Source organism: Perca flavescens, chromosome 11, assembly GCF_004354835.1.
Source record: "Perca flavescens isolate YP-PL-M2 chromosome 11, PFLA_1.0, whole genome shotgun sequence".
NCBI lineage: Eukaryota > Metazoa > Chordata > Actinopteri > Perciformes > Percidae > Perca > Perca flavescens.
The window spans coordinates 11,633,494-11,660,184 of NC_041341.1; the positions used below are offsets into that span (position 1 = coordinate 11,633,494).

The 26,691-nt window shown below is 39.9% G+C and overlaps 1 protein-coding gene across 2 annotated transcripts; it reads left to right on the forward strand.

Annotated features, from left to right (window-relative positions):
- The first annotated feature begins 38 nt into the window (after nt 1–38).
- Nucleotides 39–26,447, forward strand: cryl1 (crystallin, lambda 1). 2 transcript variants are annotated; one of them, XM_028591448.1, is made up of 9 exons: nt 39–184; nt 1,027–1,134; nt 2,896–3,022; nt 6,141–6,302; nt 7,920–8,015; nt 8,559–8,657; nt 17,718–17,826; nt 24,718–24,827; nt 25,902–26,447. In XM_028591448.1, the coding sequence occupies exons 1-9, from the start codon at nt 144–146 to the stop codon at nt 26,004–26,006; spliced, it is 957 nt and encodes a 318-aa protein (XP_028447249.1). In that variant the 5' UTR covers nt 39–143; the 3' UTR covers nt 26,007–26,447. The 2 variants fall into 2 exon arrangements, with proteins under 2 accessions (XP_028447249.1, XP_028447250.1); XM_028591449.1 differs by lacking the exons at nt 24,718–24,827; nt 25,902–26,447 and adding an exon at nt 21,711–22,744.
- The last annotated feature ends 244 nt before the right edge of the window (nt 26,448–26,691 follow it).

Genomic DNA, 26,691 nt, shown 5'->3' on the forward strand with positions numbered 1-26,691 from the left:
CACTCTTTTGGGGCTATTTGGTCCTTCTAGGTTACCGTACCAGCGTGACTGTAGAGGGGCGGTGCAACAGTTTTGATAGAAACAGCGTAACGTTACAGCATATAGCGATACGGTTGTCTGAGCTGATCTCTTAACATCTAGAAATGAGCTCTTCTGACATGAAAATTATTACTGTGATCGGCAGGTGAGCAAGAAAAGACGCGTGTATGGTGTTAAAACGTTGCTCCCAGGTTATTATGCTTGTTGTGAAATGTATTCATGGAGCTGACATGAAAGTTAGGCTATGATTGAATTGCTGATACTGCATTTGCACTTTTTAGTTTAACCTTAGGTATGTTACATATTTTAAGTTACTGATTACATTGCATTGTTTGGCATATAGCTAGCTAACTGAGCTGATTTCCTGACATCTTGTTCATTATCATGATACCTTTGCAGCTACACTTGTGATTCTTCATTATATTTATATATATATTTACATTTTACCCTGTTTTTATGCACCCTGTTAATTATTTCTGCGCACTCACCTAAACTTGGCAGTCCTTTGGAGTGACCTCTCTTAAACCTGGAAAGCAAATAGAAGTCACAGCCAAATATTCACTTCTCTTTTCATACATTTTGAGAGTTGTTTTTATGTTCATAACATTTTAAATTCTCAATAATATGCTGATCAGAAGATCACAACCCACTAAACCTGAATTTTAACTGCAGGATTTTGTAAAACTGACAGTTGTGTTTAGATAGAGCAACAGCAAAAGAGACAGCCAACACAAGAGTGATACAGCGGTAAAACATAAGCCAGGACTATTTAAGAATGTCCATGGAGGAAGTGATGATGCAGACAAACTACAGCACTGAGCACAGAAAAACAAAGATGGAGATAATAAAAAAAAAGACCAGGCTAATTGTGACATTAAATATAAAAAAATTATATATTGTTTAATGGGATATCGTTATATTTACAGAGACAGTTTTAATTACAGTCAAGAGTGAACATCCTAAATTATCTATTTATCTGTGTTGCAGTGGGCTGATAGGCCGTTCCTGGGCTATGGTGTTTGTCAGTGGAGGCTACAGTGTGAAGATCTATGACAACCAACCAGGACAGGCTGCCAAGGCCATCACAGAAATCAGGTCAGCCTTAATACACACAATACTGCAGTCTTTATCCAGTATAAATCATCCTGTAATGTAGTCTTAATTTATGTAATATTCCATCCACTTTCCATAGTTATTAACCTATTTTTTCTCTGCATTTGGATTACATCCTCCTGTCAGTCTGATTACAGGCCTTAGCTCTTATATAGGCCTTAGCTTCAGCTTGGTCGGGGAACTGTCGATGTTGTGGGCCTGTAAAGCCTAATGAGACAAGCACATCATATTGGGTTGTACAAATAAACTTTACATGACCTGTCTGGAAGTCCTGGAAAATGAAGTTTGAAATGATGTTGTGTTTACTTGTGATTTCTTGATCTTCTGTTCTGGGAAAGTCTTCTGATACGTAGCTATTATGTAGCTAGTTGTCATGAAGTATGTCTTTAAAAGTCTTAAATCCATGTTCATAAGAATAAAAGTTACCCTAAATTACTGAGAAATGTATAGTCTTACAGTATCTGGTAAATGCCTAATCCGACTTGAGTTAACTCATACTGTAGTTCTAGGCTGTCAAAGATTTTCAATTGGGGAAAAAAACAGTAGTTAACCCCCAAACTTATTTGCCCTCTTACCCAGTGAGCAATAGTTTTTATGGCTTTTTTTCCCCCTGAAAATATATTAACTATAGCCTATAACAACACAGGAAAGCTGAATGGCATTTACTTTGTGGTGCTCAGAGTGACTCTTTAGCATATGATGCTGATCAGCCACTCTTATGTTCATGCATCCTTACCATGATGTTGCCATGCTCTCATGTCAATAACACCAGGGGATTTACATTCTCATGGCTTTATAGTAAATTGTGTGTGTGTGTGTGTGTGTGTGTGTGTGTGTGTGTGTGTGTGTGTGTGTGTGTGTGTGTGTGTGTGTGTGTGTGTGTGTGTGTGTGTGTGTGTGTGTGTGTGTGTGTGTGTGTGTGTGTGTGTGTGTGTGTGTGTGTGTGTCTTCAAAACATTAAAGGGAATATTAACAAGACTTATAGACGGACCATGTACAAAATATAACCCGTTCTTCCTTCCAGCACTTACAGGGAAGACACATGGACATTGCATGATCCATGACTTCCTCTTACTATAGGAACATAGGGAAAAACCTAAAAACTTTTTTAATAGCCTAGTCACTGTTAGTTAAACATTAATGTGAAATGACGAACGGCTTTTGGTGAAAACTAGTGTCAGAAAAAAACAACCTAATGTACAGTAAAGAAAATCCACAACCCCTTGAAACTAACTGAGAAAAAAAAACTCTATACCAGGATCTTGTTATTAAACATTAATTATCCTGTATGTAGCTAATGCGCTGCTACTGCTTGTGGTGCTTACACTGTAACTGTAACAAAATATAAAGAGTCAGAATCATGTACCTTGTTTTAAAAAGTATAATTACTCTACATCACATTTACTTTTGACAATTAAATGGACTTATGTCACTGACTAATTTGATCTTCTAAATAATAGCTGTGTGTGCTTACCATGAGTGGCAGCCACACACATACTTTTCTTAAATATCTTCCTTGAAGGTTTCTGGATCGATTGCTCAATCTGCTAACATAATTTAGATTCTGCTTTTATTGAACCATTCAAATCTGCTATATTTATATTTTGGTAATGATTACCAACCATGATACACATTAAAAGATTAATGTTACGTGTCATACAGGACAATTTGTTTCATAAAGAGAATTTGGAGAAAATGTGTGGGTGAGTGTTAACTGTCCTCTATTACTTTGTGTTGGCTCAGGAAGCAGCTGGAGGAGCTGGAGGAAGCCCACATGCTGAGAGGAGAGCTGACTGCCACGCAGCAGCTCGCCCTGCTCAGCTGTTACGATGACCTTGCTCAGGCACTGGAGGGAGCCTTCTTTGTCCAGGTGACACACTAGACTACTTCCACTACCAACACATGTTGCCCCCCATGCTAAAAATCAAGATAGATTGCTCATTGCTGATGTGTTACTTTTTATCATTCACTTGTTGTCACACATTTGACACGACACATGTAGAGACATTGGTCAAACTTGGTTCCTTCCACCACTGCAGTGTGGGTATTTTTTAAATGTTTATAGTGTGTGTGACCCAATAGGAATGCTATGTTGTTGGTGTATTTATTGGTTCATCCTCACATGCGCCATAAATCCAATTTAGGAGTGTTTACAGTAATCTCAGTACAGTATGTTCTGGTATTTTTCAAATTACACTGCTTGTCCTCAAGGGGGCACAATATCATTGGTTAATGTGTTTGACATATTCTATGATACCACCAATAAAATGTTGAATAAAGCACATACATCTTACAGCTGAGGTTTGCATTTTGCAAAATTGAAACCAATTTCCCCTTTGTGATTTTATACATACATATGTATGTAAATCAGAACCCCAATCTAACGGTTTCAGCACTTTTTTGAAATATTGCCACGTTTCATGAGCATTTTTATGAGCTGTCTATATGAACAAACTAACAGAAGTAGAGCTTTCCTTTGACAAAATCTTCAGGAGGAGGTTGTCATGGTAAGAAACATGACATTTTAAAGGTCCCATGATATCCTGCTTTTTGGATGCTTTTATATAGACCTTAGTGGTCCCCTAATACTGTATCTGAAGTCTCTTTTATATAGACCTTAGTGGTCCCCTAATACTGTATCTGAAGTCTCTTTTATATAGACCTTAGTGGTCCCCTAATACTGTATCTGAAGTCTCTTTTATATAGACCTTAGTGGTCCCCTAATACTGTATCTGAAGTCTCTTTCCCAAAATTCAGCCTTGGTGCAGAATTACAGCCACTAGACCCAGTCCCACAATGAGCTTTCCTTAGGATGTGTCATTTCTGTGTCTGTAGCTTTAAATGCTATCGAGGAGGAGAAAGGGGGGGCAAGGTGGAGGGTGGGGGTGTGGCCTTGACCAGCTGCCATTTTGCTCGTTTGAAAGCCATGATGTCACTTTCTCATGGGCGGGCCAAATTCTCTGGGCGGGCAAAGCAGAGAAAGGGGAGGTAACCTTGCTCCTTATGACCTCATAAGGAGAAGATTCCAGATCGGCCCGTCTGAGCTTTCATTTTCTCAAAGGCAGAGCAGGATACCCAGGGCTCGGTTTACACCTATCGCCATTTCTAACCACTGGGGGACCATAGGCAGGCTGGGGGAACGCATATTAATGTTAAAAAACCTCATAAAGTGAAATCTTCATGCCATGGGACCTTTAACAATAAATCACTCATCATGTCTTTGTCATGCTAAGAACACAAACACACACATATTCAACAATGGACACTCATATATTTATCTCATGTCATGTTTAACACAAAAAAGAGAAACTTAACTTCTTAAGCCAAGAAAATGTCTTGTATGCAACCATGACTCTGTTAAAGCAGACAATAGTGCTCTTCTTCACAGAGGTGGTGATCAGAGAACAGAGAGACAAGGACAGAATAAATCAATACTCAGTACAGAGTTCACATTAACACGGAAGAATAGAGGACTTATTAGAAACGGGGAAATAACAAGAAACAATATGCCGAGTGTTCCTGTTCAGATATTCTGCCTAACATTTCCTGGTAGCATGAAACCATCTGGTGCAAATTTTATTCTGTTATTAATCCGGGCTTTTCTAGAGGAGTAGAGGGAGTACATGGGTTTGTCTCAATCAGATTGGTTACAGAATATATCAATAACTCATATAGTGACTGACATAAATCCATACTTGCCCTAAGGTAACAATTACAGAACATACAATTAGATAGTAGACTATAATTACACTGCCACTGCTCACATTCCTCACCACTATCTATACGTTTCCAGACCACTGCAATTACACTCTCTTCACCTCGAGCAACATCACATCCAACATAACGTTAATTCAAAGTGAAGAGAACTAATGATAGTTTTTTCATCAAGAAAAATGCCTGGGTGTCCGTTAACAACTGTCCCTGTTTCTGAAAGGCCCAGCCCAGACCCGACATTATCGTCATTTATCTGGGCCTTTATTCCTATTTACGATCATTTACATGAGCTGTTTTTCCACGTGCTTAAATCAGATAAATGTATTGTTTCCCTGTTAAAGAAGAAGAGATATGATCTGCTACAAATCAAAAAATAAGTTTAAAAAGTCAAATAATAATTTATATAATAAAAATAGACTATAGACATGTAGCAGGAAATTTAAAATAAAACCTAATATAGACTTTATGAAAGGATAGGATGTTTAAATAAAAACTGTTGTTCTCTCTTAGGTACTCACAGTGTTAACGAGTGGAGCATCACGTTATTATACACCCATTTGGCGAGTATGCTGCTCGCCCAGCCAGTTATTGCAGTTCCACAGAAGGCCATCTTAAGAGTATATTAACACTCCACTATCGCATTTAACAGCCACTCCTTTCCAATACTCCGATAGAGCAGACAATGAAATAAAGTACACCGGAGCCCAAACTGATTGTATCTGGTTTTAAAGGCGAACAATTTGGCCTTTAACATATTTGTCAGAATACATAAGTAGTTTGCAGTTTGACACTTACAAAGAAACAACATAAGTGTTTTTTTAATTGTTGTGGTGATTCCATTTTTCATCTTTGTTATAATAACAAAAACTCAACAAAGTTAAAGAATCGATTAATCCAAATTCATTTTCTCACTCACCTTTAGTGGTATTTATCCGAACTGAAAGTTGTGGTTTTATTTATCCGAGTACATTCTCAATACAGTAGTACCTACCAAAAAACTAAATACTAAGTCTTTATTTATTGTTGTGATGACTAAAGTTTTCATCTTCACTGTGATGTTTCGCTGGAGCTCTGCCAAGACTAAAATACTGAGTTACTGATTTCGTGTTTAGATTGGAAGATTGTATTATTCTGTATAATATGTAAGACTGTATGCTACAGATACTTTAGTTGCTTAGAGTTGATATTTACTACTCTGTTACAGAAATGATGGCAATGGTACATTTTTCACTTCACGACCCATTTGTGTGTGTGTGTGTGTGTGTGTTTTCCAGGAGTGCGTATTTGAGCAGCTTGACGTCAAGCAGAGCGTCTTCCAGGACATAGAGCGTCTTGTGGGAAAAGACGTCATCCTGAGCAGCTCCACCTCCTGTCTGGTGCCAAGCAATGTCTTCTCTAAAGTACAGAACAGGAGTCGCTGCCTCGTCTCCCATCCGGTTAGTGATACTACAGTCCTGGTTCCAGCGGGTAGCGTAAATGGATTACAACCTAATGAACTACAAACTGGGGAGCCAGTTTAGTTAATCCACCAATCATGTTTTTACAGGTATCCCGCCCTTATCATACATTACTCCTCTATCTAATGTTTCCTTTCTTTCATTTATCCCTTCTTTATCATGTATCAGTGTCTGGAAAAGTGAGCTTTTGGGTGTTATAACCCATCTTTTGGCAGCCATGTTGGAAGCACCTGGCATTTATTTACTGAATTTTACTGGGAACTACGTTAACATTAAAGCTGGAGTGCGGAACTTAAGTCTCTGCCCTCTGGCAGTGAGAGAAACTTTTATGGTCAGTTTACACTGAAATTCATTTTGCGTTCCCAATTAATTACACAAACACTGTTGACGCATGCTGATGACCTAGCCGTAAGTGAGCTCGCTAAATCTCCCCTGACCCTCAGGACCTCCTTTTTTTTCTTTTACTTTAACCCTTCTTTGAACACCAAGTTTCTTTTTTATCTGGAGCATCCACTCCAGAAACTTTTCTTGGAAGCTTTTAAGATTTTCCGCCATACTCCTAGCTGCTACTCCGTCGCTATGGTCTCTCGCCCCTTCCTGCCCTCTTTAGCTCTGGCTGGTTGACGCAAAAAATGCATCACTTGCAGTGCACTAGGCCGGGAAAGTTACCACAGACACCACAGCTCCAGTATACTGCGAAAAACAGAGAGCTTTCTCTGGAAGAGATAGGCTTAATCAGCATTGTGTGAACTTGTTTGGCAAGGGCTTGAATGTAACAGATGTTCATTTATATGTAAAAGTCCTGCACTCCAGCTTTAACACAAATCCGCCTCATTAAACTACCCACTTTTGCTAATATACACACTGGATCTGTTGTCTTTCCAACACCTCAATAGCCTATCAGTGTTGTTAGATTGTAATGTATCACCAAAATAAGTTCTCTTAATCCATCAGATCGAAATTTATTTCCAATAGCTATTGCAATTGAACCAGTTTTTACAAGCCACTGTTAAAGTTGTAGCCTCAAGCAGGATTTTTTAGACTACAACCAAACTTCCAAATGGCTTTTCATGGAAGTGGTTGATAGAGTTGTTTGTTTAAGTGGGAAACTATTGCTTCCACATCACATTTTTCATTGTCAACCTTGGACTGAAGCATCCGTCACTGACTTGCCTCACCACAGTCAGCTATTTTGTTTTTAATATCTACAAACAAGCAATCTTTATCAGTGTCCCAGTAGTTTATGAACTATTCATATTGTGCCTTTTTTTGAGTATACTTTTGGGAATTACAAAATGTTTCAGCCCTTTATCTGCCGACCCTGAAAACTAACTACTAGCCACTAACATCACAGACTTTAGACACAGACAGACAATTTAACCTAAATGTTTAATACAGATTATTGTAGTGTAAATTGGTGTTATAATGTAGTTAAGTGTAGTGTATACAAGTGTTATAACAAGGTGTATCATAGTGCAGTTTTTTTTTTGCAGTCTCATGATGGAAAATGTTATACAATAACTTCAATAACAGCTTTTCACAAACATGCAAAATCAGTACTTACTGTATGATGTGTGATTGTCCTGTGCTCCCCAGGTAAACCCACCCTACTACGTAAAACTGGTGGAGCTGGTACCTCACCCAGAGACAGCAGCAAGCGTTATGGACACCACCCACTCCCTAATGACCAAGGTAAAGATTACACAATACTGGGTATGTCATGACGTGCAGGAGAGATGCAAAAATGAGTCAATATCAGGTTTATGAGGAAGCAAAATGCCTGTAATGTGATTAAAAGAATCCTAAAGCATACTGAAAAGTGACTAAAAGGAGGTCAGGACTGGAATAACATGGTATGTTTAGTGTAGCAAGAGTCTCCATTTGCTAGTTGTATTCTAGGTTTGATTATCTGATATAATAGTGTGTGAATCCAGGCACAGGTGTCTCAAATCAGGGGTGACAATGTGTCACTAGTCCCTGGATTACCACACAATTATGATTCCAAGCAAATCCTTGCAAGTCTCTGCAAGAGGAACTTCATAACATGCTGAATGACGCCAATGATTCTTGGAAGGAATTTCTTTAAATCCCTGGGTGTACCAAGGTTGGCAGTGAAGTAAATACACTTTTACTTAATTTGACTTGAATTTAACATCCAGAATCACAAGTATTTAGTATAAACCCTTTTTAAGAAATTATGGCCATTCTTGACATGACTAATTTCTCTTGATTCAGGTTGACCAGGTGCCTGTGCGTCTGAAGAAAGAAATCGATGGATTTGCCCTCAACAGAGTGCAGGCGGCCATTATTGCAGAGTCCTGGAGGCTGGTCCAGGTGAGTGTCTTGTTTCTGTCAACCACTTTTTGGCTTGACCGCAGGGACCAGCGCTATAAACCCAAATGTTTGTCACTGAGTGAGTGAGTTATGAAGTTGCACCATTGGTCAGAGCTCTTTCGAAAGGAATCTCGTGGAAAAATTAGACGAAATGGCGAAATGATCACTCCAGATACAGGCTGTGCATTGTGCGTGCTGTGTTCAATTCAATTTTATGTATAGTATCAAATCATAACAAGAATTCTCTCAAGACACTTTACAGACATAGTAGGTCTAGACCACACTTTATAAATTACCCAAAGACCCAACAATTCCAGTAATTCCCTCAAGAGCAAGCTGTACAATTATTTAACATGGCAGCGGGCAGCACTTTGTGGCCAGTATACTGTAATTGTCTTCAAATGTTTAAAAATTGCTATATGCCACAACTATATGACTCTAATATTAATATCCAACAAAAACAAAACTTATGAAGGTCCTCATAATGTTTGACACACAAGAGTTTGTTTTATCTCTGGACAAGAGCTCCTCAGTCTCAGTGAGGCTTTGTGTGGCTCAGTATCGCTGCTGATGGTTTTCTAATAGAGGCAGAAAAGAGGAAGCCCCTTGTCCGCTCACCTCTGCTATAATCTCCGTGGTCTCCTTCCAAAAAGGAAACACAATGAGAGTAAATGAGCTTTAGCCTCTGATGACAGGCACAATTACATGATCACTCATGGAAGAAATGGTTTAAATGATAATGAGGACGATGAGTGTGATGATTGTTACCTGAACTAGCCTCACATGAAGATATCTCTTTGTGATTCAGGCTTCAAATACCACAGACATTAGAATTACCTCAAATTACACTCTTTATTGAATAATGTGACAGCAGATATTTCTGTAGAAGATTCATAAACTTTTGTACTAAATAGTCAATTATACATTTTTTGCTCGTTGTCATTGTTTCAAAAGGCTCTTGCTCTTCTCTTTTGTTTTAATATTTGTTGCATTGTATCATTATTATGTCCTGTCCATCAGTAACTCTTGGAGTTCCTGCTGTTTGGCTAGGTGTCCTTTTTAAAGGGCTTTAAAAACTTAGTAGAATTCTGTTTTAATCAAGACTAAAGTGACAAAATCAAACTATGGATACCAGTAGGGCTGTTGGAACAAATTCCGAAAGTCAAATATAATTCGAATAGTAAAAAAAACCCATACTATTTGAATGCTGAAATGACTATTCGTATGTGATTGTTTTTTAATAAATATGTTGGCTAACGTTAGCTAATCTCCCTCTTCTCGCCTTGGCCTACCTGCATGTGAAAACAAAATGCTTTTGTCATGTCACATCTGATGAACAATAAGTTAGCGGGAGTGAGAAACGCAAGGCATTGTGAGGTCTTAAGATCATGTTAGAACAAATCCCATCTCTCATTTCAGGGCAGACACACACACACACACACACACACACACACACACACACAAACGCAAGACATAATAACTGTCCCTTTCACAGCTAAGTCAGCATATTGTGTCCTTGTCTGTACTCTTAGGTTACAGTGTGTAACTGTATCAGATGGACACACACACACACACACACATGCACACAATCACAAAAGTACACACAAGATAAGACTACTACAGGTAGTAACAAAACAAAAGAGCAAAACAAAGACTTGTGAAACTTATTAATTATGACCCATTATGGAAGGGGTGGCACACAAGCGACAACAATGTGGGTGTGACGCTCAACACACAATGTTGTTAGTTATTTCAACAGAGAAGGTTGTTCCATTGAACTAACGGAACAACTGGGTTTGCAGCTGGAAAAACATATGGGAAGACACACTGAAACACACATTGAAAGAAGGGAAAAACAATCTATTTTAACTTACTCATGTGATTTTACACTCAAAGGATTTTTTACACTTTTACAAATGATTCTCTACAGTACTAAAGAAAGATGAATGCATGAAGGGAAATGTTTTCTACTGCACTAATACTAAGGTTGGGTGAATTTTCCCAGGCTTCCTTAAACATATATAAGTAAATAGACAATTACCAGAACATTGTATTAAACTAAGTTTAATCCAATACAATGTCAATACAATTAAATATCTGAGCAACTATTCATAAACATTCATGGTCCTCAGAGGATGAATTCTACTGACTTTGGTCATCCTCTGACTTATCCTCTAGTGCCACCATGAGGTTGACCATTGTGGTTTTGAGTGGAATATCTTGACAACTATTGGATATTATCACTGTCATTGTGAGCATGTTAGCATTTAGCTCAAAGCACCACTGAGCCTAAATACAACCTCACAGAGCCACTGGTTAAATCTGTGGTGGTTTGTGGAATGGTTGTGTTGATTTTGCCTACATAATGTGAGGTGTTTATACTATTTCGTTATTTAGCTCCATTTCCCCATCCCCTGAGGTGCGCGACCTGGGCGTCATCCTAGACTCCACTGTCTCCTTTCGGTCCCACATCAAAAACATTTTCGAAGTCCACCTTCTGCCACCTCAGAAACATCTCAAGACTCTGGCCTTCACTAACACATTCAGTAACTGAGACACTCATTCATGTCTTCATCACCTCCCGTCTTGACTACTGCAATGGTGTCCTGTCTGGACTGCCCACCAAGGCCCTTAGCAGACTCCAGTATGTCCAGAACTCTGCTGCCAGGGTTCTAACCCACACAAAGCCCTGAAAGCATATCACTCCCATCCTCCAACAGCCCCACTGGTTGCCAGTCAAGTCACGCATCACCTACAAGATCCTCCTGCTCACCTACAAATCTCTCCATGGACTCTCACCACAATACCTCACAGATCTCCTCCACCCCTACACTCAGTCACGTTCCCTGAGGTCCTCTGACAAGGACCTGCTGGACAGCCCCTGCATCAGGTTGACTTTTGGGGACAGGGCTTTCTCTGCCAATGCTCCCACACTCTGGAACAGTCTACCAATCCTTGCCGCTCTGCCCCATCCCTGCCCATGTTCAAAAAGCACCACCACAAACATTTCTTTTCACTAAGTCCTTTGACCCCTAACCCCCCCACCCACATCCCTATTTGTTAAGCGACCTTTGGTACCATGAAAGGCGCTATATAAGTCCAAGTTATTATTATTATTATTATTATTAGATGCAGGCATATTTGAACATCAAAATTGACAACTTCTGTCAGAGCACTAAAAAAAGAGCTTATTAAGGAAGACTTTTATTGATTTTCTGTTGGCTGCATTTATTAGATACTCACAAGAAGAGAGCAACAGGCATTATAAGAAGAAAGTATGGGATGACTTGCAACAAAAGGCCCTGGGTTTATCACAGTTTGGATTTTTTAAAGATTTTTGGAATTTGTTCTCTCTCCTCAAATTATCTTTTTGTTTCAATAGGAGCTTCTTGGTTCACTGATGAGCTAAGTGGGCCTGCAGTAAGCTGAAAGCCCTTGTTCATTCAGTCAATGCCGAGAAAACAACTGTGGGTAACGTCTTAGTCTCGCTTTGCCAGACCCTCCTCCAAAACACGCTGAAGGAGAGTCTGGCTATTTCACATAGCATTCGGGGATGAGAGGAAAACGTGCTCTGGTTTGATGACATTTCTTTAAACCAATTAGAATCGTCATGGGCGGTGTTAAACTCTGCACAGAGTCGCTGCAAAATAGTCTTGTGAGAGAAAACTCAGATTGGACAGATAGTCTAGCTAGCTGTCGCAATTTACCATGCAGAGATCTGAGGAGCAGTAATCAATAGTCCTCATAAATCCACCAAATTTAAAATTCCAACACAAAGAAAGCAGAAGGAAGCTGAAAATACATGCATCCGGCGGAATTTCCTGCAGCACCGGTGCAATCCCGGAATTGGAACGCGAAGGATATAGGCTAGTAACATCTTAACATCTGTTTTTGAGACTAAAAGCATCCAGCCTACTTTAAGGAAATAAAGCAGAGATTACTGTGTCCCTCTCCCTCCTGACTCTGTACTGGCTGCAACATAACATCCATGTATCCACAACGTGATATTTGTGTCTTCATACAGAGCTGTGAAAGCTCAGACTCAAATCTACATGACATTCCATACTGTGCATGGATTTCCCACTTGTGAGGCTCCTGTTAACAAGAATTAACCCTGAGGCACCCTTAGGTCCCAGCTGACAAAAATGCCACGTTACTGTTAAAGGGTCAGGACTTTTTTCTGGAAGAAGCTCCAGCTGAGTGCAACACAGAGTATGCTGATCACCTCAAACTGTGGCAACTGGGTGTGTAAATAGCTGAATGTTTCTAACCTACATCTTGTCTATGTATGTAAAAGAACGTAGTAGAAATGGTTAATTTCTGACTTGTTTAAACTAAGAGCTCATCTGTCCCACAGATATGTCTGATCTAGTTTGCATTTAGTTCATAAGCTGTGAAATGATTTCAAGGCTATTAAAACATTTGACTAGTTTATATTACCTGTAGGAGGTATTTCATTTCAAAGGCCCTACTACTGTGCATGTTGGCTCCTTGGCATAGTTTGTTGTGACACTTAAATGGAATAGATCCATGATTCCCTTTTCTGCTTTGACAAGTGAAAATGCCTGCGGTGAAAAAAAGGCCTGTAAATATGTGTTCGCATTTACTTTTAAGTGAAACTGAAAGACATCACAAGAAATCTTAAAATGTAAGGCTGTATGCTCACAATCATGTAAATCTGCAGAGAAATCTTGCGTAGTAACAAAACGGGCAACCTGCTCGCTTCTTACTTAAGACCAGTGGCCGTGTTTTGGTTTCTATATCTCTGGTACATGCTCAATTAAGTTACGAAAAATCTCGTAGTTTGAAGTTTTTTATGAAACTTTGAGCATTTTCAAAGTAATGTGAAAAAGAACAAACCTGTCTGACGGGAATGCATTCTCTGCCTTTTTGAACCGTTCCTCTTGTTAAAGTTGATCAGCAGGAAAATCCTCAGTCTGTCTCCAGTTCTCATAGCACAGTATGTGGTCCTGGCTCTAATTGTTGTCAGGTTGGATGCCTGAATGTATCTCAAAAGAAGATGGAAATATGGAAAAGGTCATGGGGCTTCTGGGTATTATTCTATGCTTATGCAGAACCTGGGGGATGGAGCCTGGACAGCACTCAAAAAGACATGGGAAAGGGATCGGAGAATTACACTGGATGATGAGGAGTGGGATAGAATCTGTAGGAATATTATGTCACGCGATGTGAGGGTGTGCCTCATTCAGTTCAAGTTTATGCATCACTTCTATAGGACTCCCTCCAGATTGTTTAGAATTGATCTGAAAGACGCACCAAATTTTGGAAATGTAAGACCGAGGACGGCTAATTACTTCATGTCTTAAGGCCTTTTTATAGTTGTGCGTCGAATCGACGGCGCAGGGTCCGGGGTAGACGCAGACCCCTCTGCGTCTACCCCGGACCCTACGCCGTAGCCTGATGTGCACCTCTCGAAAAATTTAACTACACGTCGCGGCGACGGACGTAGCTCGGCCGTGGCTTGGTAGCGTTGCATTTCTCCCGACTCATTTCCTAGTTCTCCTTCTTCATAAACAGCATGAAATCAAGGAGAGGGTTAACTTTTCCTGCTACATATTTCCCACTGTGGTCAGAAAGCACAGAGGAGACACTTTGTTTCTCTACTATGAGAGTTTCGCTACTCCTCTGCGCTCCGAAGGTAATCGCCGGCACTCTCTCACTTCTCGCTACCACACACTCCCCACACACACACACACACACATGCGGCTCGACGCACACACCAGCGCACAAGTATAAACATCAGGCCACTTTTTAAGGCTATGGCGAGAGCTCTGCGTGGAGCCGACGCACAACCATAAAAAGGCCTTTATGGTCCTGTGATAAGGTCTAGGAAATTTGGACCGATAACCCATGATAACCTATGTCGGATTGCAGGAACCAATTAGGGCTGGGACGATTCGTTGATGTAATCGATTACGTAAATGGATTACGTGGAAACGGAAAATAGATTTCTACGCGTGACGCGTCAACGCAAATAATCACGCGTAGAAATCTAAAAGTAGCATGGTTGCCTGCAGCAACAGCGTAAGTATGTTTTCCTCGGAAGTTCAACAACACGTTGAGAAAAAGGCACACGGCCTTCTAAAGTGTGGGAGTATTTTACTCTTAATGCCAACAACAACGTGGTAGTCTGTAGACTTTGTAAAATGCATCCCTGAGTCAGGATAACAGCAGCAAAACACCGTAAGTTCTGCTCACCTTTTTGTCCCTTTCCCTCCCAAGTAGAGTTAATATTCTCTGCCCGAACTTGACCCACGGGCTGGGTCAGGACGATATGTCCCGCCACTATCTTTCGGGCCGGGCCGGACCCTTGATCAAGCATTTGTGTATTTTTTAATAATTACTTTATTAGCCTAATTGGGTGTGGAGAAAGCTATGCCTCTCCAGCTTCTCCTGTAGCTCTGGGTATACGTCCTGCACTGACTTGAGTGTGAGGTAAACTGTGCTAAAATCGTGTCTCCCCCATCTGTAGCACTGTGTTCGATAATTGCGCAACCAGGCCAGATTGTTTCAGATATCTCACTAGTCCTTTATAGCGGCAGTTATAACGGCCCACGTATTAAAAAATTGTCAGGTTAAGTCGGGCTCGGGCTCATAATTCCAGTTAATGTGTCGGGCCGGGCCGGGCTCGGACACAGCGTGCACAGGCTTAGGTAGGGTCGGGCTTGATTTTTTGGGCCCGATCTAAGCTTTAGGCTACTCCTAAGCATGTGCGATTATCAACATAGTGACCCGGAATGTGTTCCCAGTACTAGCCCAACAGTACGTTGGTCCGTTTTAATACCCCGCTATGACTTAACATTAAGCATCATCAAACGCTGTCAGTCTACAGTGTTATTTTTTTGGTTTACTTTCATCATGAGTGACCCAATCGATTACAGACTGTTAGACACTCTGCAACTTGCCTTTTGTTGGATTTATTTGATACATCTGATTTCATATGTTGCTAAAACTGCACTTTTTTACTGTAAGATTAAAGGGAGAAGAGCTTGGATGTTAAGAGCTTATTCATTATTTTACCTACTACTGTTAAAAAAAAAAGCAAATACAGGCTACTCTTTTTGCACTTGATCTGTTCACTTTAAGTTTTTATTTTTGTATTCCTGCTGAAAGTGACTTTATTTTGTTGTTGGATTGATAGCCTACATCTGGCTTCAGGTTGCACTACAAATTCATTTTACTTGAACAGTGCAGTGTTAAACAATTTTAATAAATAGAGATTTGAACAGCCATAGAACCAATGTTCCATTCAGCTCAAGATTATTTGTTCTGGGAGGTGGTTCAATCCTAAACGGGATGGATAAGCACAAAAGAAGCTGGGTGATTTTACACTGTAGATGGAAGGAGAAAGTTAATTCTCAGAATAAGTGGCTGGACCATATTTATATTCCAGTACTGATAAATTATGTTTCGACTGAAAGTCTCCCAACCAGGAATGTTAGCAATTGCTACAGTGGGAGCTAGCTCCAGTTAAAAAAAAATAAAATAAACGGATAACATTTCAATAAGATTAAAAAAAATGTTTTTATGTAAAACACCTGGGTGTTCCAAAGTTAGGTGCATAATGAATGATGCAAGTGATTGCAATAGTCACCAGTGATAGCTAACATTTATTTCCATTCTGGTCCAAAAATCATAACCGCTAACAAAGGTTGTGGGATGTGATTTTTTTTTTTTTTTTAAATGAAGATTTGCAATCCTTACCCTTTTCATAAGTCAGCTGTATTATCTTGTGAAGTCTCACAGTTTGAGAAGGATTCACTAATTCTAAACTTTGTTATGCAGATTTGCGACGTTGACCAACTGCAAGACAGCGAGTCCAAACTGGAGGAGGCTACATGTATAGCTATATTTGACATGTGACCGTAGGAAAAGCACATGTGTAAATAATGAATTTAATGATGGCTAAAGTCTATTAAGTTCTTCTGTTTCAGGGTCCTGGTGCTGTGCATGCTGGCTCACTGAAGCACTGCCATGACTAACACCTGTGGCTTTTCCTACTATGACAAGTCAAAAAGCCCTTTTGTATTACAGAGGCTGTGTTATACCATTACATTTGTTATGACCATGCACTCCAATAGGACTTTAACACAGCCTGTAAGTCTTTCAAGTACACCAGAGAACTAGTATGAACGGTAATCCAAAAAAGTCATTGAGCATCAAGGCCTGTGGTCTGAGAGTGGCCTTGTGATCTTTCTTACATAACAGGGACCCTCCCTCACCCCTGTACACACACACACACACACACACACACACACACACACACACACACACACACACACACACACACACACACACACACACACACACACACACACACACACACAGAAAACAGTCCTTGAGTCGGGGCCAGCGTTGGAAAGCAGAGCGGCTGAGAAAGCGGCTGGTTGCCCCCAGTGATTATGGTGGAGAGAAGACCCCACCCACCGTCCTTTGCTCAGAAAACAGGTCCGTTGTTGGACGCAGGACTTAAACAAAGACGACCCTGTCCCACTCCTGTTGCTCACCCCACTCTCTATCTCTGTATCCAAACTTTGATTTCGTTTGTGGTCGGCCAACAGGTATCTCTAACCCAAAGATTACCTGAACCACTCCCTCTGTCACTCCTTCCATCCATCCTTCCATCCTCAGCCCCTCTCCTCCCGGTACTTCCTAAATAAAGGACAAAGAATTGGCTGATTAGTGAAACTTTATATGCCGGGAGTAGTTTGATGGGAAAAAAAAAAACTGGGGTTAAAAAGCCATGACCTACCTAACGTGAACTGACCAGGAAAATGTGTTCTTATATCCTGAGACAAAATTTTGAGCTGCAGTTTTAAATTCTAAATATTCAAATTCTGCATCCAAAAGAACACCGAGAACTCAGTCGAAAAACACTTGATAGATGGCTGAAAAGGGTTGAAAAGCATTTGTCTTTAAAGCTGCTTTAGGGAGTTCTAGTCATACATTTACAAAAAGGTACAAAGCAGTAAGTCAGTTAAAGAATACAAAGGGGTGATTCATGTAAATAAAGTGTTTTTTCCTCTCTTACTCCATCAGGATGGCATTATCTCTGTCAAGGACATCGACCTGGTGATGTCAGAGGGACTAGGAATGCGTTACGCCTTCCTAGGTCCCATGGAAACGATGCACCTCAATGCACCTGCAGGTACTGTTCCCTTTTTGGACATTTTGCTAACGTAAACAGAAGGTCACCACCAAAAAAATACCTACCGCTTAAAGTTTTTGTTTTGGGCAAAGATTTGAGAGACAGACAGGTAAAAATAATAAAGAAAGATGGTCACAATGGTTTTAATGCGGTTCATCAGGTTTTAGATCAGTCTTGTTTGGGTTTCTATTTCACTTTTTGGTACAATAAAAATGCCCCAGAATGGGGTTTCAAGATACTCTGGATACTGGATTTGATGTGTTCAAGTGGGAGTCATTTTCAGTTTAGTGGTGATACCATCAAATTTTTCATTGCAAGTTTTACTTAAAAAGAAGAATCTAAAAACTTTGTTCAGTAAAAGTACAACGTCATTCTTACTGAAATTTCTGAAAATATTTTGTATATGCACGTAACACAAAAAGAATGAGAGAGTAGATACTTAAACTGACTGGGAAAAGTATAGGAGTAGTTTATTTACCACAACTACAAGCATTCAGTTTCTATCCCAGCACTCAAGCAGAAGCTAAAACTATAACATATATGATTTATTTTGTTGAAAATAAATAAATACTTGAGTCAAAACAAACCAATGTTATTAGCTCAAAAAAATTCTGACCGTAATGACAGTAATCACAAAGAGTTTTGTGAGTCAACAGTAATATACATAGCTCCCATGTCTCAGCACAACATACATGTACTGTACCACACTGTGTGTCAGAGACGGAGTGAGAGTGAACCCTCAGGGAGATGGAGAATATCAAAAGCTAGTGTGAAACCCAGAGAGAAACCATGCCTGTGTACACACACACACACACACACACACACACACACACAGATAACAGAAAAAAGGACACTTTGGCAGAACAAAGCAGCCTTTTGATGGGTAGCGATGAATGCACTCCCTCACACCAGTAATCCAAAACTCACAGAGCCCACATCACGGCCTTCAAACCAGTTGCCAACTCTAACCATAGTTACAGTCCTAAAGCTTTCTTTCTACAGAGTTTTTTTTCTGCTCAGGAAACAGTAGTATGATCATGTTCACAAAAGATTGCTAAGACCTACTCCTGTTGTTACTTCCCGTCGTTAAATCATTCCAATCAGATACTGGAGCACTCAGGCTCTCTGTCTCTGTCTCTCTCTTTCTGAATGACTTGGCTTTTGTAAAACCATGTACTTGCACAGGAGAGCATTATCCTTTTAAAGGAATAATCCACTGAAAACCTACTGCCTGTAGTCTCGGAGGAGGATGGATGGAAGGAAGGAAGGAAAGAAGCTCTGAAATGTTTGTAGCTTGCTCTTTTATGTAATCAGTTTGGATTCACAACAGCTACGACGGATTCAAATCGTGATCCAATTTGATGTAAAAAAAAAAGCATCAAAATGTCCGACAAAACTTTTCAAAACACGCCCTGCAGGTGGCCAGGTTGGTTTCATATCTGTCTGTTCTTTCCATTAAAGGCTGAAATGCCCCCCCAAAAAAAGTTAGTTTATATTTGTCATTTGCAACCAAAATGCAAAAATAGTTGCTCTGACAAAAGTACTGCAATTTGCACACTTTCTATCTATCTACATCTAGATCTACATATATCTATGTAAATACAGCCAACAATGCTAGCGACAAGTGTGCGAGTGTTAAAAACGTACAGGTGGAGTGCCCGGATAGCTCAGCTGGTAGAGCGGGCGCCGCAGGCTGTTAGATTAATTGCATGTCAGTTTGTTACTCGTCAGGTTTCTGTAATGGCGGTGAATAAATGCAGCTTTTGATTGTAGATATTTTAAGAATGTGACCTCTCAGTGTGCAGCCCATTGTTTTCTGAGGCCTCAATACAACACGTGACTTGCAGGCCACTTTAAATCACTGCTGTTGTGAAAAGGAAAGGTAAATACTACTTAGTTTGAGCTCAAACATGTAATATAGCTGGTGACTAATCCATTGCTGCAAGCTAATATAAATGGCACATAAACAAACAACTTCAATAAAAGCTATCAACTCGAAATGCTGAACAAAACAGCGGGATGGGATTGCCTCCACACTGCTCCCACAGACCGTTCCCCAGTACGCAGCAGGCCCAGGTTCGACTCTGGCCTGCGGCCCTTTACTGCATGTTGTTCCCCCTCTCTCTCCCCTTTCATGTCTTCAGCTGTCATGTCAAAATAAGTCCGAAAATACCCAAAAAAAGAATCTCTAAAAAAAATAAAAAATAAAAACCATACAGGTGGACAGCAGAGAAGTGGCTAGTTTCTATGGATAATTTTTGACACTTGACTATGTCCTGACCTTTGCATACCATTGTAACCATTGTATCTCCAAGATAATTACAGCTGCTGTCACTGACAATAACACAAGCTACATACTTTTCATTGCTACCTTTTCAAGGCATTTGAATTCAATTTCTTTGACTCAAAATATAGGTGGACTACACCATTAAAAGCTAAACCGTTTGCTGTTTCTCTTGTTTTGTTAGTAAAGTAAGTGAGGTGATAAACTGGTAATGCTACGTTCATTCATTCAATCAATGCCACTTTCATATTAAGTCAAACAGTATAGTTACCACCAAGCATTTCCATTTTTATTCTTTAGGTTTGATTTCACATAAAATCCATTGAATTGCTTTACAGCACAAAACGGGTCAGACATAGTTCTTTTTTCGACAGCAAATTGAGGTTGTGTAATAAAACATGGTATAAGAAGTGAAGCGCCAATAACCAGTCAAAGCTGAAATCTGACTTTCCTTTCATTTTTAAACTCTACAGACACATGATTGGAGTTGTTTTGGGAAGCTCTTTGGAAGCCTGCCATTTACTTGAATCATCCATTGCAAAAACCTTGAATATGTACCAGAGCGTGTGCTATGGCTGGGCTTGACCCTTGATTTGGATGCATGGAATACAAACATTTAAGAAGACAGTCAGACATTGGCAGCAAAAGATAGCTTGAAATAACACTTGTATCTTCCTCCCACACAAAGTCTATGTTAGGTTGAGGGTAGATGGTACTTATCACACTGCTCTGTCATATATAATGTGCCCCACTAAGTTTGATGTAAACATTCAAAGTTCAGCTTTAGGATAAAACATGAGATAGTAAAATTATTTTAAAACTTTATAATTGATAAGGTTTCTAGCTATATTGCTGTCACATATTTGGTTTAAATCTTTTGTCTGAATAACTACAGTAAAAGAAAAGACTAAAGGTGTATACAATATTTGTTTGTATACAAATGCCACACTTTTAAAATCTTTGGTATGAAACTTTATTTTAGTGTGACAGAACTATTTCTAAAGTGCACCTTCTGACCTGCCTTAAAGGCAGGATTAATAATGTTGAAAAGCTAGCAAGAGGGCGCCCGGATAGCTCAGTTGGTAGAGCGGGTGCCCATATATAGAGGTTTACTCCACGACGCAGCGGGCCCGGGTTGGACTCCGACCTGCGGCCCTTTGCTGCATGTCATTCCCCTCTCTCTCTCCCCTTTCATATCTTCAGCTGTCCTGTTGAATAAAGGCCCAAAAATGAAAAGCTAGCAAGACTTGAAAGTAGCGTCTCCTCAGGGCTCTGTCTAACCCCCACCCCCCCGACATGCACGAACACCGTTGCGTCACTGCCTCAGAGCAGAGCGGAGAAAATATCGCAATTTACTCATCAAAACTACTTCAGGGCACATTCACCAGTAAGCAAACTCCTAATATTATCATATCAAATGTTTAAACCAAACATGACTACTCCATTCTCCAGAAGACTTGCATTAACTTGGGTGGCGATGACGCATTGAGCTCAGGCTCGTACACTAGAGGGGTAGAGTATGGGCAGCTGGGCAAGGAGGCATTTCATTGGTTCTTTCAAGCAGACCGCAAGGTAGTGATTGGTGGTTGTTTTTTCACAGGATTACAGCAGCTACTCGCTCTCGGTCTCTGCAAGATTGGGAATGATTGAGATTTCTCTTGGCACAGCTACCAGAAGACTTACAACTTCCAGACACGTTGCTCACGTCACATTTACGCTGTCTCTCTCAGTTGGAGGCTGCGCAGTAACACTCAGCGCTCACCGGAAAAGTGCTTCTAATATCCTTCACTGGTCTCCGTCCAGAGCAACGGGATCTGTTGGTCCATTATATACTGTCTATGGCTACAGATAACAGATCTTTATTGCTCCTTTTTCAGAGCCCATAGTTATTTATTGCTGCTGGGGTATATGCAATATGTAATATATTAAAAAGTGTATGTTGGAAATAGTTACCAACCCTGTCTTTTAATTAAACATCTGGTATAAAGTAGTTTGGGCACATCTTTCTTTTTTTTATAGGTTGCTCCACACTTGCTTGTTATTGCTTCAAAAATATAGTCCTCACCTGCTGTGTTTCTTATCACAGAAATGTCAACAAACCATACCGCTGACCCTCTTTATGATATGTTTTGTCCAGGCATTGGTTGTTATGGGGACACGTGTTGCCTCATAGATCATTAGCTGTGTGTTGTTATTTTTTTTCATGTCCAAATTAAGGGACACAATCAATTATTAGATGCACAAATATTTGGTTGCGTGCTGAAGGATGTTTATATAAAGGTGCTACTGCATTTAAACAAGCTATCAGTTTCCCAGCCTGCTCATAACAGTAGCTGTTATCAGCTGCTAAGAATGTTCTTTATTTTAAAATAAAACCAGTTTTTTTTCAGAAACAGCTACAGTACCGAGATATCGAGATACCGAGTTTTAATACTGTGAAATTTGATTGTTGTCTCTTTTACTACTGTGTAAGCATTTTTATACTACAGTGTTAGATTATCCTTTTGACAGAGATGTTATTCTCTGTTTCCTGCCCAGGGATTACAGATTAAAATTATCTCATAGCTAACGCTGGTACTGCTACAGAGCTGTGCATAGTCCCTGTCAAATAAATAACTTCTATGATGCACAACATCACTTTTATCATTATTTTTGTGATTATGTGATATCAAAGGTATTTTTACATTAATTGTAATTAACAGCAGAAGTTTCTTTTTCCCCCCTCCTGTGTAGCTCATTAAGCCGAGGAAAACCAGAGCCCTCCTTTATTAATCTTTAACAGTTTATTTGGACAGCACATAAATCATTCATCAGCCAAAGGGCCTGTTTCCTACATCACAAATAAATCATTAAAGATTAATCAATGAGAGTGATGAGAGAATAAATCTGAAGGAATCACACTGAAAGTTAAACAAAGCCTCAAAGAAGGGCCTGACAGGTTTTTACAAGGCATTTACCATGCACAGAGGAGTTCTCATTTCAGAGTGACTGACGACACCCAGAACAGTAAAATTAAATTTATATGTCTTGTAGTTTTTCTCAGTGGTTCTCTGTGGAGTCAACTAATTCAAAAGACTGAGGCTGGTCAAAAGAGAGGAAATATTAACTACAGCTTTACTGTTTTATAATATAAAATCCTGTTTTTTGACGGGACAAATACTTACTATGCACGGTATTGGCGCTTTGCAATAAAACAAAACAATCACAGTTGTTAGAATCATTGTTCTATAGCTGCATTTTCATGTTTTAAATTCAGTGTAAGGCTGAAATGATATGGTAGTTCTGCATATGTTCCAAAGAAAGGTGAAAGAAACAGTCACGTCAGTTACATGTTGCCCAGAGAAGCATGTTCCAGCCTTTAATTGAAAGTGCACAACTTAAGTCACAACACGTTTGAATGCCATACATTTTACTATATACTTTGAAAAAGGTTTTTGCCACTTTAAATTAAAGTGATGGTTCGGAGTAATTTCACCCTAGGGTCCTTTGCACCATGACCTCGAGCCAAACACCCCCCCAGAAGCTTTTTTCACCTGGGTCGAACATTGGGAGAGTTAGCGTAGAGTAGCGTTATCAGCTGAATAGCTTAGCGCAGGGGCTAATGGACCCACGTTTGTATCTCGTAAGTTACCCCACTTATAATGCCCGAAATGATACCAAATGTCTACAGTAGTACAGATAGGTTATGCACTCATAAAACGATGGATTGGAAAGTTTGTAAGTACACCAGAAGTTTATGAACACTTGCCTGCTCTCTTCTGCTCTCTGTTGCTGCAGCTGCTGCTACCTGCAGTTAGACGAGTGCTTAGGGCCGTCTACAAATTACTACACCGAAAAGAGATGCAACAAAAATATTTATTAATTTAATGATTAAATAAGGTAATGTCTCCAAACTTACCTCAATTATTACTTCTCTCCTGCCAGTTATACTACAGCACTTACTTAAAAAAAAAAAGTTAAATTAAAAAATATTTTTGTTGCATCTCTTATCGGTGTTGTAATTTGTAGACGTCCCTAAGCACTCGTCTCACAGCAGCAACAACAACCGCAGAGAGCAGAAGCCAGCAGGCAAGTGTTATTTACATAAACTTCTGGTGTACTTACAAACTTTTCAATCCATTGTTTTATGAGTACATAACCTATTTGTACTACTGTAGACGTTTGGTATCATTTCGGCATTATTAGTGGGGTCATATACGAGATACAAACGTGGGTCCATTAGCCCCTGCGCTAAACTATTCAGCTGATAACGCTACTCTACGCTAACTCTCCCAATGTTCGACCCAGGTGAAAAAAGCTTCTGGGGGGGTGTTTGGCTCGAGGTCATGGTGCAAAGGACCCTAGGGTGAAATTACTCCGAACCATCACTTTAAAAGTTCTATTCGATAATTTCATGCCTCCAACAGTTTGTCCACCTGCAGGGAACCCCTAATAGGTGAGGACGGCTTCTGTTTGCCCTCAGCACTATGACAATGTTTTCCTGGAGTGGTGCAGAATTTTTAATTTTAAGAGCAAGAAACTTCAGGTCTATGAAGCATGTGTTATGATGCATATGTGAACCAACTGCTGTAAGATTTGTGCTATTGTGCCCATATATCCTCCCACAGGATTGGAAGACTATATGAAACGGTATGGAGAGGGCATTAGGAGAATCCTGACCTCCATTGGGCCTGTACCAGACTTCTCCGGCGGGGAGGGAGCCAAGAGCATCGTAAATGTAAGTATGACGGCAGCAAAAAATGCCCGAAAGTAAAAAAGTTCCTTCTCACCCCGGTGCCAAATTGCTCTCTCTTAGTAGGCATTACTTAGTCACATGCTATCACAGGCTGTTAAAATGTTAGCCACAGAAGGTCACTATGTGAGGAAACCCTGAGCTGGTGCAATAAATAGCTTAAGGTCAACTAGTTTAGAGAGCATTAGCAGTCAGTCTTGTTTTCTGCTGCTTTTTGCCTCGCTTAGAAACCTTCTAAGCCAGTACACAAGTTCGGAAAGAGTTGTAAGAAAATCCTAATCTCACCGAGGACATTCACTTTGAATATTGCCTTTGCATGTTAATGAAAGTTGTATTTATACATATTCACACTTAGGAGCATCATTTCTACTGCTTCTAATGGTACGACAGCAGAGATGCATGCAAGAACATAAAATCACACCAAATTAACGTTGGCCTTATTAAGTTTTAAAGGAATACTCTGCTGAAAACCAACGATTTGAATATTAAACACCGCCATTTAGGTTTTAGATTCTATGGTATTGCCAGACTTTTCATCTGCCAACACTGAGCTTCACCAAGAAGGCCAAATATACCAAACAAACTACCCACCAACTCCACCCCTAATGTAAAGGAATCCCAACAAACCAGTAGGAGTCTGACGAGAAGCTTTACACGAGCATGGCCAACTGTTTCCTAGAACAAAATCAGGAGATGCCGTGGGAATCAAACCTTGCATCTCTGTGCTGCCTATGTTAGAGCTAACTCATGCTAAACGCATGTTATCCAGTGGGTAATCAATCAGATGTGTTTACAGCAGCACAGTCGTGGTTCGCCAGTTATATACTAATATAATTATACTAATATTAACAAAAAATCTGAATATAGATGATTGCATTTCTAATTTTGTTTTTAACTGGAAACCAAACAAAATTAGAAATGCAATCATCTATATTCAGATTTTTTGTTTTCCAGTTGCTGAGGAACTCCAATATGGCCGTCAGAGAATGGCCACGTCACCTGAAAGCCTTATATTATTTGCTTTTTTCTCACAAACGTTTCCTTACCTGCTGTCCACAGGCGATGTGTGAGCTGATCCCCAGCGACCCGCAGCATCTGTCGGCCCGGATAGAGAGGCGGGACCAGCTCCTCATGGGTCTGGCCAAGCTGAAGAAGGAGCACTAAAATCAGCATGCAGGGCCCAAAGTCAAGAACACTTTTAATTAAGACTAAAAAGAAAATCTGTGAAATTTGGTAGACCGATAGGAATTATGCAAAAAGATAACAATATAACAATTTAAATGATAAGAATATCTTGGGAGTGACTATCAGTGACACTGAACATTTGTGCTCTCAAAGTGCTTTTTATGGAGTTCTTGAACATTATAAAAGAACTGTAGCTTGCTACCCATAAGGACGCAGGGATTCAATTTCAAACATGTTTTTTCAAACTTTACAATATTAAATCTGTTTGTCTGCAACTTGATCTCAAGACTAACACTGTGATAATAAAGGAACTGAATTAAAAGCAATGACCTCACCAGGTGCTACACTCCACATAATGTTCTCCCAGGTGAATAAATTATGTGAAAAATATGATTAATAAAAACAATGAAATCAAACATGTACAGTATGTATTTTTTTCATAATAACATGTTTTATCCTATTCCTAAGGAAAAATAAAACCATGAATTCAAACATTAAATATGTTGCATGAGGTCTGGAGTGGTCTCAATTCCCTCCAGCAAAACCAATGGATGATGTGCGTAGCATCGACTAGTCACTGATAAGGTCCTGAATCCCAGGAACAATGTATGGAAACATGTCACGAGTGCTGTGCTACCTTCACTCGCTGTGACATTTCATTCCA